Below are 19305 nucleotides of genomic sequence, written 5' to 3' on the forward strand. Positions count from 1 at the left end.
GAGGCTTGGAGAGACTTATATCAACTGATGCTGAGTGAAATGAGCAGGAGCAGGAGATCATTATACACTTCAACAATGATACTATATGATGATCAATTCTGATGGATGAGGCCCTCTTCAACAATGAGATGAACCAAATCAGTTCCAATAGAGCAGAAATGAACTGAACCAGCTACACCCAGAGAAAGAACTCTGGGAAATGAGTGTGAACCACACATAGAATTCCCAATCCCTCTAATTTCTGATTTCCTTCACAGGCTAATTGTAACTATTTCAAAGTCCAATTCTTTTTGTTCAGCAAAATAACTGTTTGGACATGTATACGTATATTGTATTTAATTTATACTTTAACATATTTAACATGTATTGGTCAACCTGCCATGGTGGGGAGGGAGTGGGGGGAAGAGAGGAAAAACTGGAACAAAAGGCTTGGCAATTGTCAATGCTTTAAAATTACCCATCCATATATCTGGTTAAAAAAAAAAAAAGCTATAATTTAAGAAAAAAAAAAAGTCTTTAATATACACTTCCATATGTATATGTTGTCTTCCCCTAAAGAAAGTAAGCACCTTGAGGGCAATTTTTATTTTTGCATCTCAGGTTTCTAGCCGTGCCAGGTATACAGTAGGCTACTAATAAATGCTTATTGACTATTTGATGAATGACATAGGATCATAGATTTAAATTTCAAAGAAATCTCAGAGGTCATCTGGTCCAACTTGTTCATTTTACTTTACTGAAAGCCTTGGTGAAGGTCACACAGGTGTTAAATCTTACAGTCAGGATTTGATCAGGTCCTCTGCCTCCAAATTCAGCAGGTTCTCCATAGTTCCACTCTGTTCCTATTGCATCTCCCCCCCTCCCCGAGGCAATTGGGGTTAAGTGACTTGCCCAGGGTCACACAGCTAGGAAGTGTTAAGTGTCTGAGGTCATGTTTGAACTCGGGTCCTCCTGAATTCAGGGCTGGGGCTCTATCCTCTGCGCCACCGAGCTGCCCCTATTGTATCTTTTAAAACAGAATTATGTGTGTAGGTTTATTTCCTAAATAGAATGTAAGTTCCTGGAAAACGGGGACTCTGAGTGTGTGTGTTCATATCCTCAGAATCGAATACAGAGCCTGGTACACAGTTGGGGCTTAACAAATACTTTCTGACTTCATAATCTCGTTTTCAGGAATTTGGGGGTGGAAGAGGCTTCAGGAATCACCTTACACAAGCCTGGACTTCTACAGAAGAAGAAAAGTGGGGCTACAGGAGGGGGAGGTAATTTGCCAAGATTACACAGGATCTCAAATTTGAACTCAGATCTCCGAGTCCAAAGAGAACTCTAATGGAAAGCTCATCACAAGGATATTCCCCAGAGCCAACTTGGCCGGGCTGCTCAGCCACCATCACACTACAAGGAGACAGCTCTGACATCAACATTAGTGGGGATGTGATGGTCATTCTGCTAATACTATAGTGCGGTGGACAGAGCCTGGCAGCCTCAGAACCCTGGGGACTAGGGGACCCTGGGCAATGCCCCTGGCAAGCTGAAGTCTCTCAGCAGACGAGAAATCATGGACCGGCGTAGGTGGAGGACACTTCTGAGTTCTCTTTACCAGGGCATCACAAGGCTGGCCCTTATTTCTAGCTCTATAATCCTAATTACAAGGGAGCTTCTGGGCATACGTGTAGGTCCTCCCTGGAGCGGTCCAAAGAGGAGGGCAGGAGCACAGTTTTGAGATTTTACCAGAGGCTGGCAGACCACCTAAGGCCTCAGGGTACAGAGGTTAAACTGATGATAAAGGGATTCTTTGGTGAGCTTCTGGGAGAAGCACCTTGTGTCTCTAGGCCCAAGGAGCCAGACAAAAGTCATGGAAGAGGGAGGGCAGAACAAGGACTTGGAACCCAAAGAAGGGGCAAAGCCTTCAGAGAATTCAGGGCCCTGAGACCCTGGTCCTCCTACCTCCTCCTCCCGCCGCCACTCGGCCTCTCGCTGCTCCAGCTCCCCCCGACTCCGGGTCCAGTCGTGGGTCACTTTGCGGATGTCTTCGGTCAGGGCTTGGTTGGCTGCGCTGGCCTGGTCGAGCTGTTCCCGAAGCATGGCGTTCACCTGTACCAGGCTGGCACTCCTGCAGGGGGAAGAGGGGATGGGGTTGGTTTAGGCTCCTGGTGCACAGACCCAGTTCTAACCCTGAATTTTGGGTGGGCTCTACCCTGCCCCACCAAGGGGCCAAACCCCAGAGGTTCTGACTAAATGGCGTCCAGGCAAAAGGCACGAGGGTCAGTCAGCACCAGGCTGTCTAACAGCCAAGGAACTGGGAGGGATGGGAAGTGTCAGCAAAGGCCGAGGCCTGAGAAGGGCACAGGCCAAGTCAGGGAGCTCTGACACAGTAAAGGGAGGCTGTTCCCAGCCAGTGTCCACCCACCTCTGCTGCTCCTCTTCCAGCCGGATGAGAGCATTCTCCAGGTCCTGACCGTGTTCTTCATCCTGCTAGAACACACAGACATGTCCAATTTGCTCCACAAGGATGGATACAAGAGGATGGAGCAAATGGCAGGGACCAGTTAGGAGACAGACCTTCGGAATCCTCGCACCCAGAACCCTCCTTTTTCAGAGGGGAAAACAGGCCCAGAGAGGGGAAGGGGCTTACCCAAAGTTGCACTGAAAATAAATGTCAGAACAAGGACTGAATGCTCTGACTCCAAATCCAGGACTTTTACCAGTGTACCGAGACGCCCACCATGAGCTGGGCCAGCTTCCTGGCTCAATCCCCTGACCCAACTCTGCAGGCCTCTCTCCTGGCTCTCGCCAGCCAGCCCTGCCTACGTCCTACCTAGATGTGGCAAGCACAGGGAATCTTGAGGAAAAGACAAGTCCAGGGTCAAGGATGTGGGGGGAGGCGGGGGCAGAGGAGGGACAGCTACCGCTAACTTCTGCTGCTCCAGCTCGGCAGTTTTTTCCAGAAGCTGCTGCTCCACTTCTCCACACTTCTTCTTGTACTGGAGAACCTGAGGGGATGGGAGGGTTGGGGGAAGGGGCAAGTCAGAGTATTCCCCAACCCAATCTGGCCCCCAGCCCATATTAGTGCACGCTGGTAGAATTTAGAGCAATAGGAGGCTTCAAACCCATATTGTCAGGGCTGAGAGGGTCTTAGAGCCCAGAATGTCAGAGCTGGGAGGGCCCTTAGAACCTGGGATGTCAGAGATGGGAGGGCCCTTAGAACCCAGGAGGTCAGAGCTGGGAGGGCCCTTAGAACCTGGGAGGTCAGAGCTGGGAGGGCCCTTAGAACCTGGGATGTCAGAGATGGGAGGGCCCTTAGAACCCAGGAGGTCAGAGCTGGGAGGGCCCTTAGAACCCAGGAGGTCAGAGCTGGGAGGGCCCTTAGAACCCGGTTTGTTAGAGCTGGGAAGACCCTTAGAACCTGGGATGTCAGAGCGGGGAGGGCCCTTAGAACCCAGGATGTCAGAGCTGGGAGGGCCCTTAGAACCCAGGAGGTCAGAGCTGGGAGGGCCCTTAGAACCCGGGATGTCAGAGCTGGGAGGGCCCTTAGAACCCGGGATGTGAGAGCTGGGAAGAACCTAGAACACAGAATGTCAGAACTAGAAGGCCCTTAGAACACAGAATGTCAAAAGTCACAATGGCCTTAGAACACAGAATGTTAGAGCTTGGAAGGGCTTTTGAACAAAAAAAATGTCAGTGCTGGAAAGATCTTTAGAATAGAGAATGTCAGATCTAGGAAGGGTTTAAGAACATAGACTATCAAAGCTGGCAGTAACCTTAGAACACAAAAGCCAGAATTTAGAAGGAGCTTAGAACGCAGAGTGTCAGAGTTATTGCACAGAATGTAAGAGCTGGGAGGAAGCTTAGAACGCAGTATCACAGCCTGAAGGGCTCTAAGAACAGCAAATATCCTAGGTAGGAGGGCCCTTAGAAAACAAAATATCAGAGGTGGGAAGACCCTTAGAATCAGAATGCCAGAACTGAGAGGGAGCTAGAGCAGGAAATGTCAGAGCTGGGAGGGAGCTTAGAACATAGAATGGCAAAGTTGGAAGAGATCTCAAAGATCACATAGTCTAGAACTTTCATTTTACAGCTGAGGAAAAACAAGCCTAAAGAGAGGGAGTAGCCCGCTCAAGATCACAGCAGCAGTATGTGAGAGAGCTGGGATCTGAGATCAAATCTTCTACCAGAAGACTCTCCCTTAGAATACCTCCCTTTACAAACAGCTTCCTAGTTTACAGAGCAATACTCACAATAACCCTGCAAAGTGGACAATCTGAATATCCTCATCCCCATTTTACGGAGGAGGCAACTGAGGCTCAGACAGACCAAGCCGCTTGACCGAGGTCACACAAGAAGTAGCACGTGGTCTGCTGATGCCCCATCTAGTTTTCCCTCCACCTCAGACTGAGCTGCCTCAGTGCCCCCTCACTCTTCTCCCCAAACACTTTCCTTACTTGAGACCTCGAGAAATACCATGACTTTCTGAGAGTACAGCCCACTTCCTCATTCTACAGGGGCCTCAGGCTACAGGTGGGCATGTCAAAAAGGGCAAAGGTAAACTCTAGGCACTATTGCCTCAAGGAAACAGGCTTGGATTTGGAATCGGCAGTCCTGGGTTTGAATCCTGGCTTTGCTACCGTGTGATTTTACCAGATGATTTCATTTTGTCGGCCCTCAGTCTCTTCTTGTGTCAAATGAAGAGATTGGATTAAATCCAATGAAAGCCGAATTTGTGTCCCAGATCCCTTTGCTGGCTGGGGGAGTTTCTGGGGGCCCTCCTCAGAGTCGGGTTTTTGAAATGCATAAGAGAAAAGGCGTCAGACTAGGAGAGCAGTTGCACTGAGATGCGGTGGCCACAGCCTTGAGTGCATGGAGCCCGGGTGGAGTGCCCCTGGCTGAGCGGCCGGACGGTCTGGCGGCTGGGGCCTGTCCCAGGGCAGCCCCAGGGGCGGGGGCACTCCCAAGCGCTCCCTCACCTTGGCCTGTAGCTTCTGCACCAGCTGGGCCTGGCGCTGCTGCCCCTCCTGGTAGGCTTGGAGCTTGCGCTTGTAGTTGGCCTGTTCTTCTTCAAGCTGGCGTCGCAGCTCCAAGGTCTGCTGGCCCAGCACCCCGTACCCCAAGGGCTCCCGCTCCCCGGACTCCAGCCGAAGGCTCTGCTCCAGCTAGGGGAGGACAGAACACCCTCTGAGCTCGGCCCCAGGCCTCGGGCCCGTCCGCATTCTCTCAGGAGGACGGGCGTCTCTGGATTCGTGTACAAGAACTGGGGCCTTCTGGGATCTCGCGTGGATATGGGGCCCTCTCCGAGCTCAGCCACGGGGACCCTTCTAGGTCCTGCAATGAGGACCTGACACCCTCAAGACTTATTGATAGAGACCAACCCCCTGTGAGCTCAGCCAGGGGACTGGTCACCTCGGACCATAGGGAAGCCTTTCCAGACACATCTCTGGGGATCAGATGCCCTCTTGGATCAGTTATAGACACAAGACCTTCTCTGAGATCAACCATGGGGGACCAGGTGGCAATTAACACCCCTCCCGCAGACTCAACCAGATGGGGACCAGGCCCGCATCCAGGATCAGACCCTCGCTCGGCTCAGCCACCGGGAAGCAGGCCCCTCTGGCCTCAGTCACCTGGGCACCTGCACTGCACCCACAGGCTCCTCTGCCCCTACCTCAGATGGCCGTCATCGCCACACAACGGGGCCAGCTTCGGAGTGCCCACCTGGGCAAGGGGCGGGACGGAGGATGGCCCAAGCGGACAGACCCTAACAGGAGCAGCTCAGCAGACTGGTGGGCCAGGCCGAGGCTTCCCCCGCCCCCATACACACATTCACAAAGAGACGGCCACACACACGATCACAGCTTTAAGGTTTATGAAGCGCTTTACAAACAGCATCTCATTTGATCCCCCCAAAAACCCTGGAACATGGATACTGTTGTTATCCCCATTTTATAGATGAGGAAAGTGAACAAAATAGGGGTTGGGGGACTTGCCCAGGGTCACCCAGTCAATAAACATCTGAGGTCACGTTTGAATTCAGGTCTTCCTGATTTCAGTGCAGTTAAGGCAGGGAACAGAGAGTTCACCTAGAATCAGAAAGATCCAAGTTCAAATTTGGTTTCAAACACTAGCTGTGACCTTGAGCACGTCATTTCATCCCTGTTTGCCTCAGTTTCCTCATCTGTAAAAGAAGCTGGAGAAGGAAATGGCCAACCACTCCAATATCTTTACCAAGAAAACCCCAAATGGGGTCATGAAGAGTTGGACATGACCCAAAAAATGATTAAATGAAAAACCTTCCTGACCCACGTCTAATATTAACCCGACACTCTAGGCAACCATGGTGGTGTCTTGTTCATTCTCCCCTCCACAAAGGCGTGGAGCCCCTGCCTCCCCTCACAGCCTCCACTGTAGGCAAGGCCCTCATCAGCAACAGCCTCCTAACTGGTCCATCTGAGTCCAATCTCTGCAAAGTGACTTTGGGCCAATTTTTTTTTAATCTGTACTTAACAACTCCCCCACCAAACAAAGAACACATCAGAACATAAGCCTATATAAAAAAACTATAAACCTTCAAGTCATACTAGTGACTTTAAAAAAATATATATTGGATTACTTGCCATTTAGGAGAGGGGGTGGAGGGAAGGAAGGGAAATCGGAACACACGGTTTTGCAAGGGTCAGTGGTGAAAAATGATCCTTGCATATGTTTTGAAAATAAAAAGCTTCAATTAAAAAATTTTAAAGTATATCATATACCCCACAAAGTTAAGCATAATCTTGAATGAAAAAAAGAACATTCAACGAATTGCCAGACTTACAATTTGTTGCAAACAAGACCTGAGCTTACTAGAAAATCAGACATACACAAAGCAAGAGAAACATAAGGTAAACATCAAAGACTAATTACAAGGGATCCCCTAAGGACAAACTGCTGATTTTTTTATACATGAAAATGTAAACCATATGTCTAAGATCGTCATTAGCAGTAGGATAGTTCGAAAGAAAGACGTGGGGAGAACTGAGTATATTATTCTTAAAAAGCAAAACCATGTTAGAAAAGGTAAAAAGAGTAATAATCTTGTAAAAAGTAGGTGCAAGAGAAAGAACTGACGCAGAGGAATTAGATGGGGAGCAAGGCTGCTGATTCTGGAAGCCAGTTCTTACAGAGATTGAATTAAAGAGGGAACCATACAGCTAAAAGAGTATGAAAGTTTTGTAAATTCAGAAAGAAATCAGAAGGTGAGAGAATAGGATAAGGTGGAGGATAGAAGGGTGCGTAGATGAACAGAAATGGGATAAAGAGGGAACAACATATATATTTAGGAGGATATAAAAGTCTTCTAAATTCCGAAAGAAACAAGAGAACAAGAGGAAAGGGTTGAGGGAGAGGACAAAGGAGGGATCCTTGGAGGGATGGGTAGAAGAAACAGGACGATTAAATATTGGTAGAAGTAAAGCAGAGGAGTCAGGAAAGATAATAGGATGGGAATGAGAGTAAGGAAAACAGGAAGGAAGAAAATAAACAAATAATCATAGCTTATAATATGAATTGGATGAATGCACCCATAAAATAGAAACAGATAGATTAAAAATTCGAACTCAATAATATGTTGCTTTCAGGAAATGTTATAAAAATGTGAGATACACACGTATACAAAATAAAGATCAGTAGAACTTATTATTTTAAAAAAGCAACGGTAGTGATTATCATCTCAGATAAAGTTTAAGCTAAAATAGATTTAATCAAAAGAAAAAATAGGGAAATATGTTCTATATCAGCCATGTTAGACTATTTAAAATAACTAGACTAAAATAAGGTTGGAATATTGCTATTGTGTGGGAGAGGAGGAGCTGGTGGATTTGAAAACTATGGAAAGATTTGGGAGGGAGACACTGTCTACCTTCAGAGAAAAAGAGGGCAAACAAAGATAGTGTGGTCTTATGTAAATGTATGTGAATATACGTGGGTATATTTATGTGTATGATAGCTATGTATATTATGTATAGTGTTATACACACACACACACACATATATACACACACATAAATATATATCTGCAATTAATCATAGCCTGCTTGGGGGGAGGGAAGGGAAGGGAAAGGGAAAATACGGTAAAAAGTACAGAGCAGAGAACAAAAGAAAACCTGCAAGGAAGCAAAAAAAAAAAAAAAAAAAAAAGATGGACAGCTCTGAACACAATGTGCAATCTTGAAATGGAAATGTACTGCTTTATATTTTGAATCCTCTCATGTTCTGCTGTGTACATGGCAATGTTTTTTTTTCTTTTTGTATTTAAGTTTAAAATTTAAAAAAACTTGAAAAGAACATGTAATAAATTCTCATGTCCATAAATTCCCCTTCCATTATTTCCCTTGTTTACTCCATCTTCTGCACTACTATCAGATTAATTATCCTACAATCAAGGCCAGCCATATCATGTCACTGTCCTGATCCAGAATCATCATGGCTCTGTCCTTTCTCCGGGGACAGCGTCCAAGCTCTCCAGCCTACCCTTAGGCTCTGGCCAGCTGATGTCACAGGAATCATTGGCAGGTGCTTTTCAGTCCGTCCTACATTCTCCTTGCACTCCAGCCCGGCACTCTATCTCCCACACAAGGGCCCCTCGCCATCCCCGCCTCTCAGAGCCCAGCTCCGATGTTCCCGGTGCTAGGGTCAGCTCTCTCCTCAGGACTTCCTAGAGTACTCTGTCTACAATTGCTATTGTTTGCACCTATGATGCATTATATACCCCTGGATCGTGTGGTCTCCCCCAAAGAGAATGAAAGCTCCTACAGGGCAGGAGCTGTGTCCTGTCTTTCTCCCCTTTGGTTTTCCGTACACAGCCAACCGCACACCTCCCTTTCCCCTCATCAATCCCAGGTCTTCCCATATTACTTTCCTATAAAAATCGAAGCACCATTTTCTCTCCTTGTCTTCTTCTCCAGTGTTCCTCTTTCTAACCCTTCTACACGAGTCTTTCCCCCCATCCCTTGCTATTCCTCCAACAGACTGCCCTCTCGATCACAATCTCCCCCCCCCCTTTTTCAATCTCTTTTTGTCTACTGGACATTTTCCTGCGGCCTATAAACATATCCTACTTTATCCTACAACTAACCTCACTACTAATAACAGCTAGCATTTATATAGCAATTTAAAGATCTGCCATTTTTTTATGTTTACAAATATTTATCTCACTTTATTCTCCCAACAATCTAGGGAAGTCAATGCTATTATTGTAAGCTCATTTTACAGATGAGGGAACTGAGGCAGGAAGAGGCGAGTGATTTGCCCTGCGTCACCCAGCTAGCAAACGTTAGGGGCCAGATTTGAACCCAGCTTTTCCTGAATATGCTATCTAACTACCTAGATTTCCCTCAAGCTCTCACTCTGTAACTTTCTTCCCTTTCTCAGCCAGACTCTTTGAAAAAGTTGTCTCCACTCGTTGCCTCCATTCCCTTTCCTCTCATCCCTCAATGCTTTGTTACCTGGCTTCTATCTAACCTCATCAATCAACTGAAATTGCTCTCTCCAAAGTTACAAGGAGGTGATGGAATACTATTGTGCTGTAAGAAACAAAGGGGATGATTTGGGGAGTCTGGGAAACCTTGTATGAACTGATGCGAAATGAAGTGAGAAGAAACAAGGGAACAATGTATACAGAAACAACCACAATGTAAAAATAAGTAACTGGAAGCCTAAGGGAAGAACTTTGATTAACACAATAACCACTCCAGAGGACTGGGGATGAAACATGCTTCCCACTAACTGACACAGAAGTGATGGAGTCAGGGCAGGGAGAACCGTGGCTTGGGAGGGGAGGGAATGGACTGGACCAATTCAGGAATTTCATTTGTTCAAAAAGGCTTATTTATTATTGATTTCGTTTTTCTTGCTTCTTTGATGAAGTATGGGGGGGGGGATCAGACTTGAAAACAAAATCTAAAACAAAACAAAACAAACAAGCAAACAAAAAAAAATCTCGTTAATCCTTATCTTTTTATCTTGTCTTTTTAGTTCTTACACTTCATGTGTATTTAAAACTATTGATTACCTTCTCCTCTGCCAATTTATTCTCTTTCCACACTGGATTTTCATGATACTGAACTTTCTTGATTCTTGTTCTACCCTGAAATAGTTTCAAAGAAATCTGACCTTTTCTGTCTCCTTTGCAAGTTTATCATCCTCTAACCATACGTACCTTCCAAAACTTCACCTTTGGCTCTCTTCTCTCTCTCCCCTCCCTTCTTTCTCTCTCTCTCTCTTTCTTCATTTTTATCTTTCCCCCTCCCTTCTCTTTTTTTCTCTCCTCTTTCCTTTCTTTCTCCTTTTCTCTTCTCTCTTTTTTCTCCCTTTCTCTTTTTCCATTTCTCTCTCCTCTTTCCCTCTCCCCTTTCTTTCTGTATGTCTCTCCTGTTTTTTTTTTCTCTTTGTATCTGTCTTCTCATCAGCATCTGTAGGCTTGTCACTATTAGGAAAATCACTCACAGTTCTATATATCAAATTCTACCCTCTCTCCTGAGCTCCAGTCCCTCATCATTAACTGCCCATAGGCAGTTCATACTAAATGATATTTCAGATTTCCCAAGACAACTCAAACTCCACAAATAAAAAACACTCATGCTCTTTCTTTCCAAACCCTTCCCTTTTCCAAACTTATCCATTTCTGTTGAATTCACCACCATTCTTTCAGTCTCCCAGGCTTGTAACTCTGACACTCTTCTCAATTCCTCACTGTAGACTGACAGTCACTTAATTTCTCCCTGATTCTGGGCTCTCTCCATGTCAATTCATCTTTCACATAGGTCTGATCATGTTATCTCTCCCTTTCCCCCACAATAACAATGGCTCGAGGAACAAAGGTAACCTCTGGCTTTTAAATCCCTAATGACCTTTCCACTCTCATTATATGGTCCCCCTCTTCCTGCACTGTGGTCCAGAAAAACTGGTACTCATGTTTAGAATGATTCTCTCACTTCTTTTTCACAGAATGCCCTTCTTCCTTTAAGATATACCATCCTGAGAGCCATGTGAACCCAGAGAGAGGACTGTGGGAAGTGAGTGTGGATCACAACATAGCATTTTCACTTTTTTTGTTGTTATTTGCTTGAATTTTATTTTCTTTCTCCTTTTTCCCTTTTTGATCTGATTATTCTTATGCAACAAGATAATTGTGTGTGTGTATATATATATATATGTATGATTATATTGGAAAAATAAAAAGATATACCGTCTTCTACATAAAGCCTTGATTGGCCCAATTATTAATGCCCACCCTCCCCAAGTTACCTTGTATTTAATCATCTACTATGTAATAAACACTTTATAAATATTATCTAATTTTATACTCTGGCCAGTAGGTACTAGCAAAAATGGGCATTTTTTATAACCCTGGGCAGTAGGTACTTTTGTTAGCTTTACTTTACAGTTGGGGAAACTGAGGCTCTAGGACTAGCTTTTTTTTTTTATTAATTTTATAATTATAACATTTTTTACAACATTATCCCTTGTACTCCCTTCTGTTCCGAATTTTCCCTTACTTCCCTCCACCCCCTCCCCTAGATGGCAGGTATTCCCATACATATTAAATATGTTATAGTTTATCCTAGGTACAATATATAAGTGCAAAACCGAATTTTGTTGTTGTTGTTACAAAGGAAGAATTGGATTCGGAAGGTAAAAATAATCTGGGAAGAAAAACAAAAATGCAAACAGTTTACACTCATTTCCCAGTGTTCCTTCTCTGGATGTAGCTGATTCTGTCCATCATTGATCAATTGGAATTGGATTAACTCTTCTCTATGTTGAAGATGTCCACTTCCATCAGAATACATCCTCATACAGTATCATTGTTGAAGTGTACAACGATCTCCTGGTCCTGCTCGTTTCACTCAGCATCAGTTGATGTAAGTCTCTCCAAGCCTCTCTGTATTCATCCTGTTGGTCATTTCTTACAGAACAATAATATTCCATAACCTTCATATACCATAATTTACCCGACCATTCTCCAATTGATGGACATCCATTCATCTTCCAGTTTCTCACCACTACAAAAAGGGCTGCCACAAATATTTTGGCACATACAGGTCCCTTTCCCTTCGTTAGTATTTCTTTGGGATATAAGCCCAGGAGTAGCACTGCTGGATCAAAGGGTATGCACAGTTTGATAACTTTTTGGGCATAATTCCAGATTGCTCTCCAGAATGGTTGGATTCTTTCACAACTCCACCAACAATGTATCAGTGTCCCAGTTTTCCCACATCCCCTCCAACATTCATCATTATTTGTTCCTGTCATCTTAGCCAATCTGACAGGTGTGAGGTGGTATCTCAGAGTTGTCTTAATTTGCATTTCTCTGATCAATAGTGATTTGGAACACTCTTTCATATGAGCGGAAATAGTTTTAATTTCATCATCTGAAAATTGTCTGTTCATATCCTTTGACCATTTATCAATTGGAGAATGGCTTGATTTCTTATAAATTAAAGTCAATTCTCTGTATATTTTGGAGATGAGGCCTTTATCAGAATCTTTAACTGTAAAAATGTTTTCCCAATTTGTTACTTCCCTTCTAATCTTGTTTGCATTAGTTTTGTTTGTGCAAAAGCTTTTTAATTTGATGTAATCAAAATTTTCTATTTTGTGATCAATAATGATCTCTAGTTCTCCCTTGGACACAAACTCCTTCCTCCTCCACAAGTCTGAGAGGTAAACCATCCCCTGTTCCTCCAATTTATTTATGATCTCGTTCTTTATGCCTAAATCTTGGACCCATTTTGATCTTATCTTAGTATGTGGTATTGTGTGGGTCCATGCCTACTTTCTGCCATGCTAATTTCCAGTTTTCCCAGCAGTTTTTGTCAAATAATAAATTCTTATCCCAGAAGTTGGGATCTTTGGGTTTGTCAAACACTAGATTGCTATTTTTATTCACTATCTTGCCCTGTGAACCTAACTATTCCACTGATCAACTAGTCTAATTCTTAGCCAAATCCAAATGGTTTTGGTGACTGTTGCTATATAATACAGTTCTAGATCAGGTACAGCTAGACCACCTTCACTTAATTTTTTTTTCATTACTTCTCTTGAAATTCTTGACCTTTTGTTGTTCTATGTGGATTCTGTTGTTATTTTTTCTAGGTCATTAAAATAGTTTTTTGGGAGTCTGATTGGTATAGCACTAAATAAATAGATTAGTTTGGGGAGTATTGTCATCTTTATTATATTCGCTCAGCCTATCCAAGAGCACTGAATGTCTTTCCAATTATTTAAATCTGACTTTATTTTTGTGGCAAGTGTTTTGTAATTTTGCTAATTCCTGACTTTCCTTTGGTAGATGGATTCTCAAATATTTTATACTATCGACCGGTTTTTTGAATGGAATTTCTCTTTGTATCTCTTGCTCTTGGATTGTGTTGGTAATGTATAAAAATGCTGAGGATTTATGTGGATTTATTTTGTATCCTGCAACTTTGCTAAAATTCTGAATTATTTCTAATAGCTTTTTAGCAGAGTCTTTGGGGTTCTCTAAGTATACCATCATGTCATCTACAAAGAGTGATAGTTTGATTTCCTCATTTCCTACTCTTAATTCCTTGAATCTCTTTCTTGGCTCTTATTGCCGAGGCTAACGTTTCTAGTACTATATTGAATAGTAATGGTGATAATGGGCAACCTTGTTTCACTCCTGATCTTACAGGGAAAGGTTCCAGTTTATCGCCATTACATATGATGTTTACTGAAGGTTTTAAATATATTCTCATTATTTTAAGGAATAGTAGGACTCGCTTTTTAACGGCTTCACTACTAAGGTTCCTCAGTTTGCTCTGCCATATCCCCACTTACCATCCCTGTAACTTTCCAAACTTTGTCTTGTTTGCCCACATTAGGAGGTAAGCTCCTCCAAGGGAGAGCCTAACATTCTTTGTCTGAGAAATTTTATTCTCAGACTTTAACAAGAAGCTGGTACATAGTAAATGGTTAACATTTCATTCAAAGTAATCAAAATATCAGACTTGTAGCCAGAGCCTGAGATTTAATTTCCAGCTCTGCCTAGATTTCATTTTACTAGCTATGAAAAAAAGTCACTCTATTACTAATAATGATAGTTAATAACAAAATACTTGTATAACATTTACATAACACTTAAAGTTTGCTAAGCACTTCACCAATATTATGTCACTTGATCTTGACAAAGACCCTGAGAGTAGGTGATAAGAATCATTCCTATTTTACATATAAGGAAACTGAGGCAAATGAAAGTCAAGTTTCTTGCCTAGAAACATACGGCTAGTAAGTATCTGAAGCAGGATTTGAACTCAGGTCTCTGGATTTCGGGTCTACCATTCTATCCACCTAACTTTTAAATTGTTTCCTCATCTATAAAATAGAACTTGTAATATACCCCACAGTTTCAATGTAAGACAAGAATCTTACAAGCTTTCCAGCTCCTGGAAAATGTGAGTAGTTATAAGAAACATCACAATATAAGGGAAAGATAAGAGACTCAAGAATCAGTGCAGTGACACTTAACTGCATGAAACAGAACTAAGATGGCAAAAACCATTAAGAGTCTACCTTACACCCATGCTCAACTCACCAGAGATCTAAAGGATGCATGAGACTGGATTATGCTCAGTAAAGCCAAGAAAGGACAATGAGTCATTTTCTCAGACCAGGACAGCTTAGGGAGATGAATAAAGAGGCCTCCAGACACTGGGAACATGATCTGGTCAGGAACAGAAGGAAGCACTGCAGTACCCACAGACTGAGCACTAGGCAGAAAGATCCCAGAGGATCCATGAGCAAGTACTAGGTACAGGAACTTTTGGGGTCATCTGTTAGGTCTGCCATCCAGTTCGGAGTCATGAATCCAGGGTGAAGGGGTACAATCACAAGACTGGCAGTGAGCAGGAAGCCAATGGTAGCTCTGGTCCCTGTAAAAGGGCACAGCATCCCAGACCAAAGGGGAGCTGGCAGTCCAGTCTCTCTGACTTCTCAGGACCTCTTAGTAGGCTCAAATCCCCCTAGGATCGCACCAGCAGGGGTCTGCTGAAACTTGCAACCACAAACAAAGAGACAGATGCAAAACTGAGTTGGGAATTTTCAGAGCTCAGACCAGGAAGGTAGTGAAGAGAGCTCCTCCTGAATCCTACATAACACTTTAGGGGGACTAAGCTTGTGGTCCCAGAGTCTGAAAAAGCAGAAGGACTTGAGAAGGCAGAAACTCTGACCAAATATCCCTCCAAAAATGTACAGAGCTCAGCACTAACATAAAATCCAAAGTAAGAAGTAGACTGGAAGAATGAGCAAACCAAAGAGATCCCGCCATAAAGAGCTATTATGGTGACAGGGACTCCACATAAAAACCCACAAGAAAAGAATAGCTTAAAAATATGTAAAAGAAAAATGTAGATTGGACACAAATTCAAGAAGTCCTAGAAAAGTTAATGAAGGAGCTAAAAAACTGTTTTAAAAATCAAATGGGGGGCAGCTAGGTAGCGCAGTGAATAGAGCACCAGCCCTGAATTCAGGAGGACCCGAGTTCAAATCTGGCCTCAGACACTTAACACTTCCTAGCTGTGTGACCCTGGGCAAGTCACTTAAGCCCAACTGCCCTGGGGGCGGGAGGGGGGGAATCAAATGAGAACAGTAGATGAAAGAATGAATTCAAAAAGAGGAGAGTTATAAAAGGGAGATATAAAAAAAGAATTAATAGCTTGATAAAAGAGATTCAAAACCTCACTGAAGAAAACTCTTAAAAATCAGAATTGGCTATAGGCAAACTAATGACTCCACAAAGCATCAAGAAATAATTCTTTTAAGTCAAAAGACTGAAAAAAAAATACGAGAAAATGTGAAAATTTTTCTCATAGGAAAAACAACTGACCTTGAAAAACAGACTGAAGAGAGATAATTTAGGAACACTGGACTATCTGAAAGTCATAAACAAAGTAAAAGTCTAGACATATTTCAAAAAATCATAAAACAAAACGGCCCAAATATCTTAGAACCAGAAGACAAGTAGAAACTGGAAGAATTCACCAATCACCTTTTGAAAGAGATTCCAAAATGAAAACTTCCAGTAATAATATATAGTCAAAATCCACAATTTCCAGGTTAAGAAAAAAGTACTACTATTTCAAAGTCCGAATCTTTTTGTTCAGCAAAATAACTGTTTGGATATGTATACAGATATTGTATTTAACTTATACTTGAACATATTTAACATGTATTGGTCAACCTGCCATCAGAGGGAAGGGGTGGGGGGAAGGAGGGGAAAAGTTGGAATAAAAGGTTTTGCAATGGTCAATGCTGAAAATTTACCCATGCATATATCTTGTAAATAAAAATCTATAATAAAAAAAATCATTAAAAAAAAAGTACTGCAAGCAACCAGAAAGGAAAAAAAAAATTAAGTTCCATAGAGTCACATTCAGGATTATATAAAACTTAGCACTCATAAGTATAAAGGAGTAAAAAGTTTGAAACAGGATATTCCAGAAGGCAAAGGATCTAAGTTTACAAGAACAACATACCCAACAAAACTGAAGAGTGGTTTTTTCTTCCATGAGGCCAAAAGGACCTTAATGAAATAGACTTCTAAGCATTCCTGAGAAAAAGGTCAGAGCTGAGCAAATTTGGCATACAAACACAGGGATCAAGAAGGAAAAAAAAAGTAAATACTTCTTAAGAAATCATAAAGGGGTATTTACATACTTAAATCAATAGATGATACATGGAGCCCATCAGAACTTTATCAGCAGCAGCAGTTATAGAGAAAATGTAATTAAACGAAATCTAGGTGTGATTCTGTTGTGTTTGGATTATCTCAAAAGAAAAAAAAGAATGGGTGAGAAAGAGGAATGTTTTGAGGGAGGAGGGAAAAGAGGGAAAATGGGGGAAATTATCTCACATTTATGTTTATGGAGAGTTTAATAAAAGGAACAGAAGAGGAGGAAGCACTTGAACCTTACTCTCACCTGAAGAGGCGAAGAAGAAAAGAATACAAATACAGAAATGCACTTGAACAGAGAAATAGAAAAAAAAAAAAAAGGAGAATGCTAGGGGAAAAGATTAGATTAAAGGAGACATTAATCACAAATAAAGAGGGGGCAGGGAAAAAGAGAAGGATAAGTATAAGAGATAAGATGGAAGAAAATACATAGTTATAACTATGATTGTGAATGGGATGAATTCACTCATAAAATAGAAGAGGATGACTATAATATTGTAAACGATTTAAAATCAACTTTGAAATCAACCTAATTAATCAACACAATGATCAACCACAATTGCAAAGGATGCATAAGAAAACATGCTATCCACTTTGAGACTGAAAACTGATAGATTCAAGAGTGGAGACTGACGCCCTATTTTCTGTCTCTCTTGTTTCTCAGCCTGTGTGTATTCAAGTGTCTTTGTCTCTCTCATAAAGGAATTTGTTTTCTAGGATTACAGATTTGCAATGGGTTGTGCTTTTCTCACCTTCTCAATAGGTGGGGGATGGAAAGGATAAAACCTGGAACCTAAAAATTGAATTTTACAAAATAAATTAAGACACTTATTTAGATGTAGGAACCCAAGAAAAGTCATTTAGTTGCTCTGAGTCTCAGTTTCCCAATCTACAAAAAGAGGGGATAATACTTGCATTCCCTACTACTTAGGGAGGAAAGTGCTCTGTAAACTTCCGGGCACAGAAAGCATAGAAACTTTCAGTACCTTACCAACCAGGGGTCAGTGGAGGCCGAGGACTAGCCCCAAAGTCAGAGAGCAATCCCAGGTCACTTAAAGAAGCCTAACAGTGGGAAGAAAGATGGTTATATATGCAGCAACACTGAGGTTACAGGGTTATTTCAGCCATTCAGTTCAACAAGCATTTATTAATCACCTAAAGTGTACAACAGCTATATGATTATTTCTGTTAATGAACTCTGAAATTCCCTTATTTGATCATAATCTTTTATCATTCCATCTTTCCTTATGGCCCTATTCTTCTTCATCTCTGCGCCCTCTAATCCTCTGACCCCTCATTTCTCTCTCCAGCAATGGCCTCCTCACTGGCTGCATTCTCTTCCCTTTTCCATTTTTGCTCCTGAGTCCATCAGTTCAGCTCTACAACACATTTGTCTCCCTTGCCTTGCCTGCCTTCCTGCTGACCCTAAGCCCTAATCTTGCCTTAATCCCATCCATTGCCACTCCTTTTTTCCTATCTGTGTACTACTGAATAGGCAAGAAACAAGTCACAAAACGATGCTGCTGCCTGGGTCCACTACAAGTTTATGACATGGAATCCCAATGGGCTTTCACCAGGGCAAGGCAATCTCTCTGTGACTTAGCCCGTTCACCAGAGCTCCTTTCCCAAACCTTTTTGTTATTTCTCAAACTTCCAGGGCTCTCTCTCTTCCTCCCCTTCTTAGCTGGGAACCTTGCCTCATATTTCACTGAAAGAATTGAAGCCATTTTCTTGGTCCCTCTTCTCCCCTCTTCTTCACCTCTCATCACTCAGATGGAGCCCCCCACTATCTCTTCCTTAATCCGTGTCTCAAATAAAGAGATGGTGCTTCTCTTTGTCAAGACTAACTTCTCTACATGCACAAACATGTTGCAGGTGGGCAGCCCTGAGAACGGTTCAGCAGCCCTCCCACCAGAGGCGCTAGTCCTCCCTAACACCCCACACATCTCTGCAATACAATATATTCTTCAATACAAGGACCCTGACCTCCTTGCTCTTCCTGGCCCAAGTTCCCTTTCCTGATTGGGCCTTTTCATTGGCTGTCTCCCCAACTTAGAATCCTCCCCCTCCTCACCTTTATGTCCTTTCTTTACTGGTTCTTTCAAGGCTCAGATAACAGACCACCTTGTACCTTTCTCCTCAGTGTTAGTCTTTCCTCTCATTTGTACACAGTTATCTGCACGCTGTATTCCTATTAAACTGTGAGCTGCTGGAGGGCAGGACCTATTTTTAGCTTTCTAGCATCCCTAGGGCCTAATGCAGAGCCTGGCACATAATAAGCATTTAATAACTATGTGATCATATCAATCCACTCATCTCTCTGAAATCACAGAGTGAGAGGGCCCTTAGAACCCAGGATGTCCGAGCTGGGAGGGCCTTAGAACCCAGGAGGCCAGAGCTGGGAGGGCCCTTAGAACCCGGGATGTCAGAGCCGGGAGGGCCCTTAGAACCCAGGAGGTCAGAGCTGGGAGGGCCCTTAGAACCCAGGAGGTCAGAGCCGGGAGGGCCCTTAGAACCCGGGATGTCAGAGCCGGGAGGGCCCTTAGAACCCGGGATGTCAGAGCCGGGAGGGCCCTTAGAAC

The 19305-nt window shown here is 43.0% G+C and overlaps 1 protein-coding gene across 13 annotated transcripts in view; it reads right to left on the reverse strand.

Moving 5' to 3' along the window:
* Positions 1-19305, reverse strand: part of CROCC (ciliary rootlet coiled-coil, rootletin) — an 81757-nt gene that overhangs the window by 45846 nt on the left and 16606 nt on the right. For 7 of the 13 annotated variants that reach the window (XM_074306112.1, XM_074306115.1, XM_074306105.1 and 4 more), the window contains 4 exons: positions 4965-5150; positions 2910-2993; positions 2411-2475; positions 1948-2113 (listed from right to left, as the gene is read on the reverse strand). In XM_074306112.1, the coding sequence (XP_074162213.1) occupies positions 1948-2113; positions 2411-2475; positions 2910-2993; positions 4965-5150 (501 nt within the window). The remainder of the gene's footprint in view (positions 1-1947; positions 2114-2410; positions 2476-2909; positions 2994-4964; positions 5151-19305) is intronic. The other 6 variants (XM_074306106.1, XM_074306119.1, XM_074306110.1 and 3 more) reach the window with 5 other exon arrangements.

Source organism: Sminthopsis crassicaudata, chromosome 3 (assembly GCF_048593235.1).
Source record: "Sminthopsis crassicaudata isolate SCR6 chromosome 3, ASM4859323v1, whole genome shotgun sequence".
Taxonomy (NCBI): Eukaryota; Metazoa; Chordata; class Mammalia; order Dasyuromorphia; family Dasyuridae; genus Sminthopsis; species Sminthopsis crassicaudata.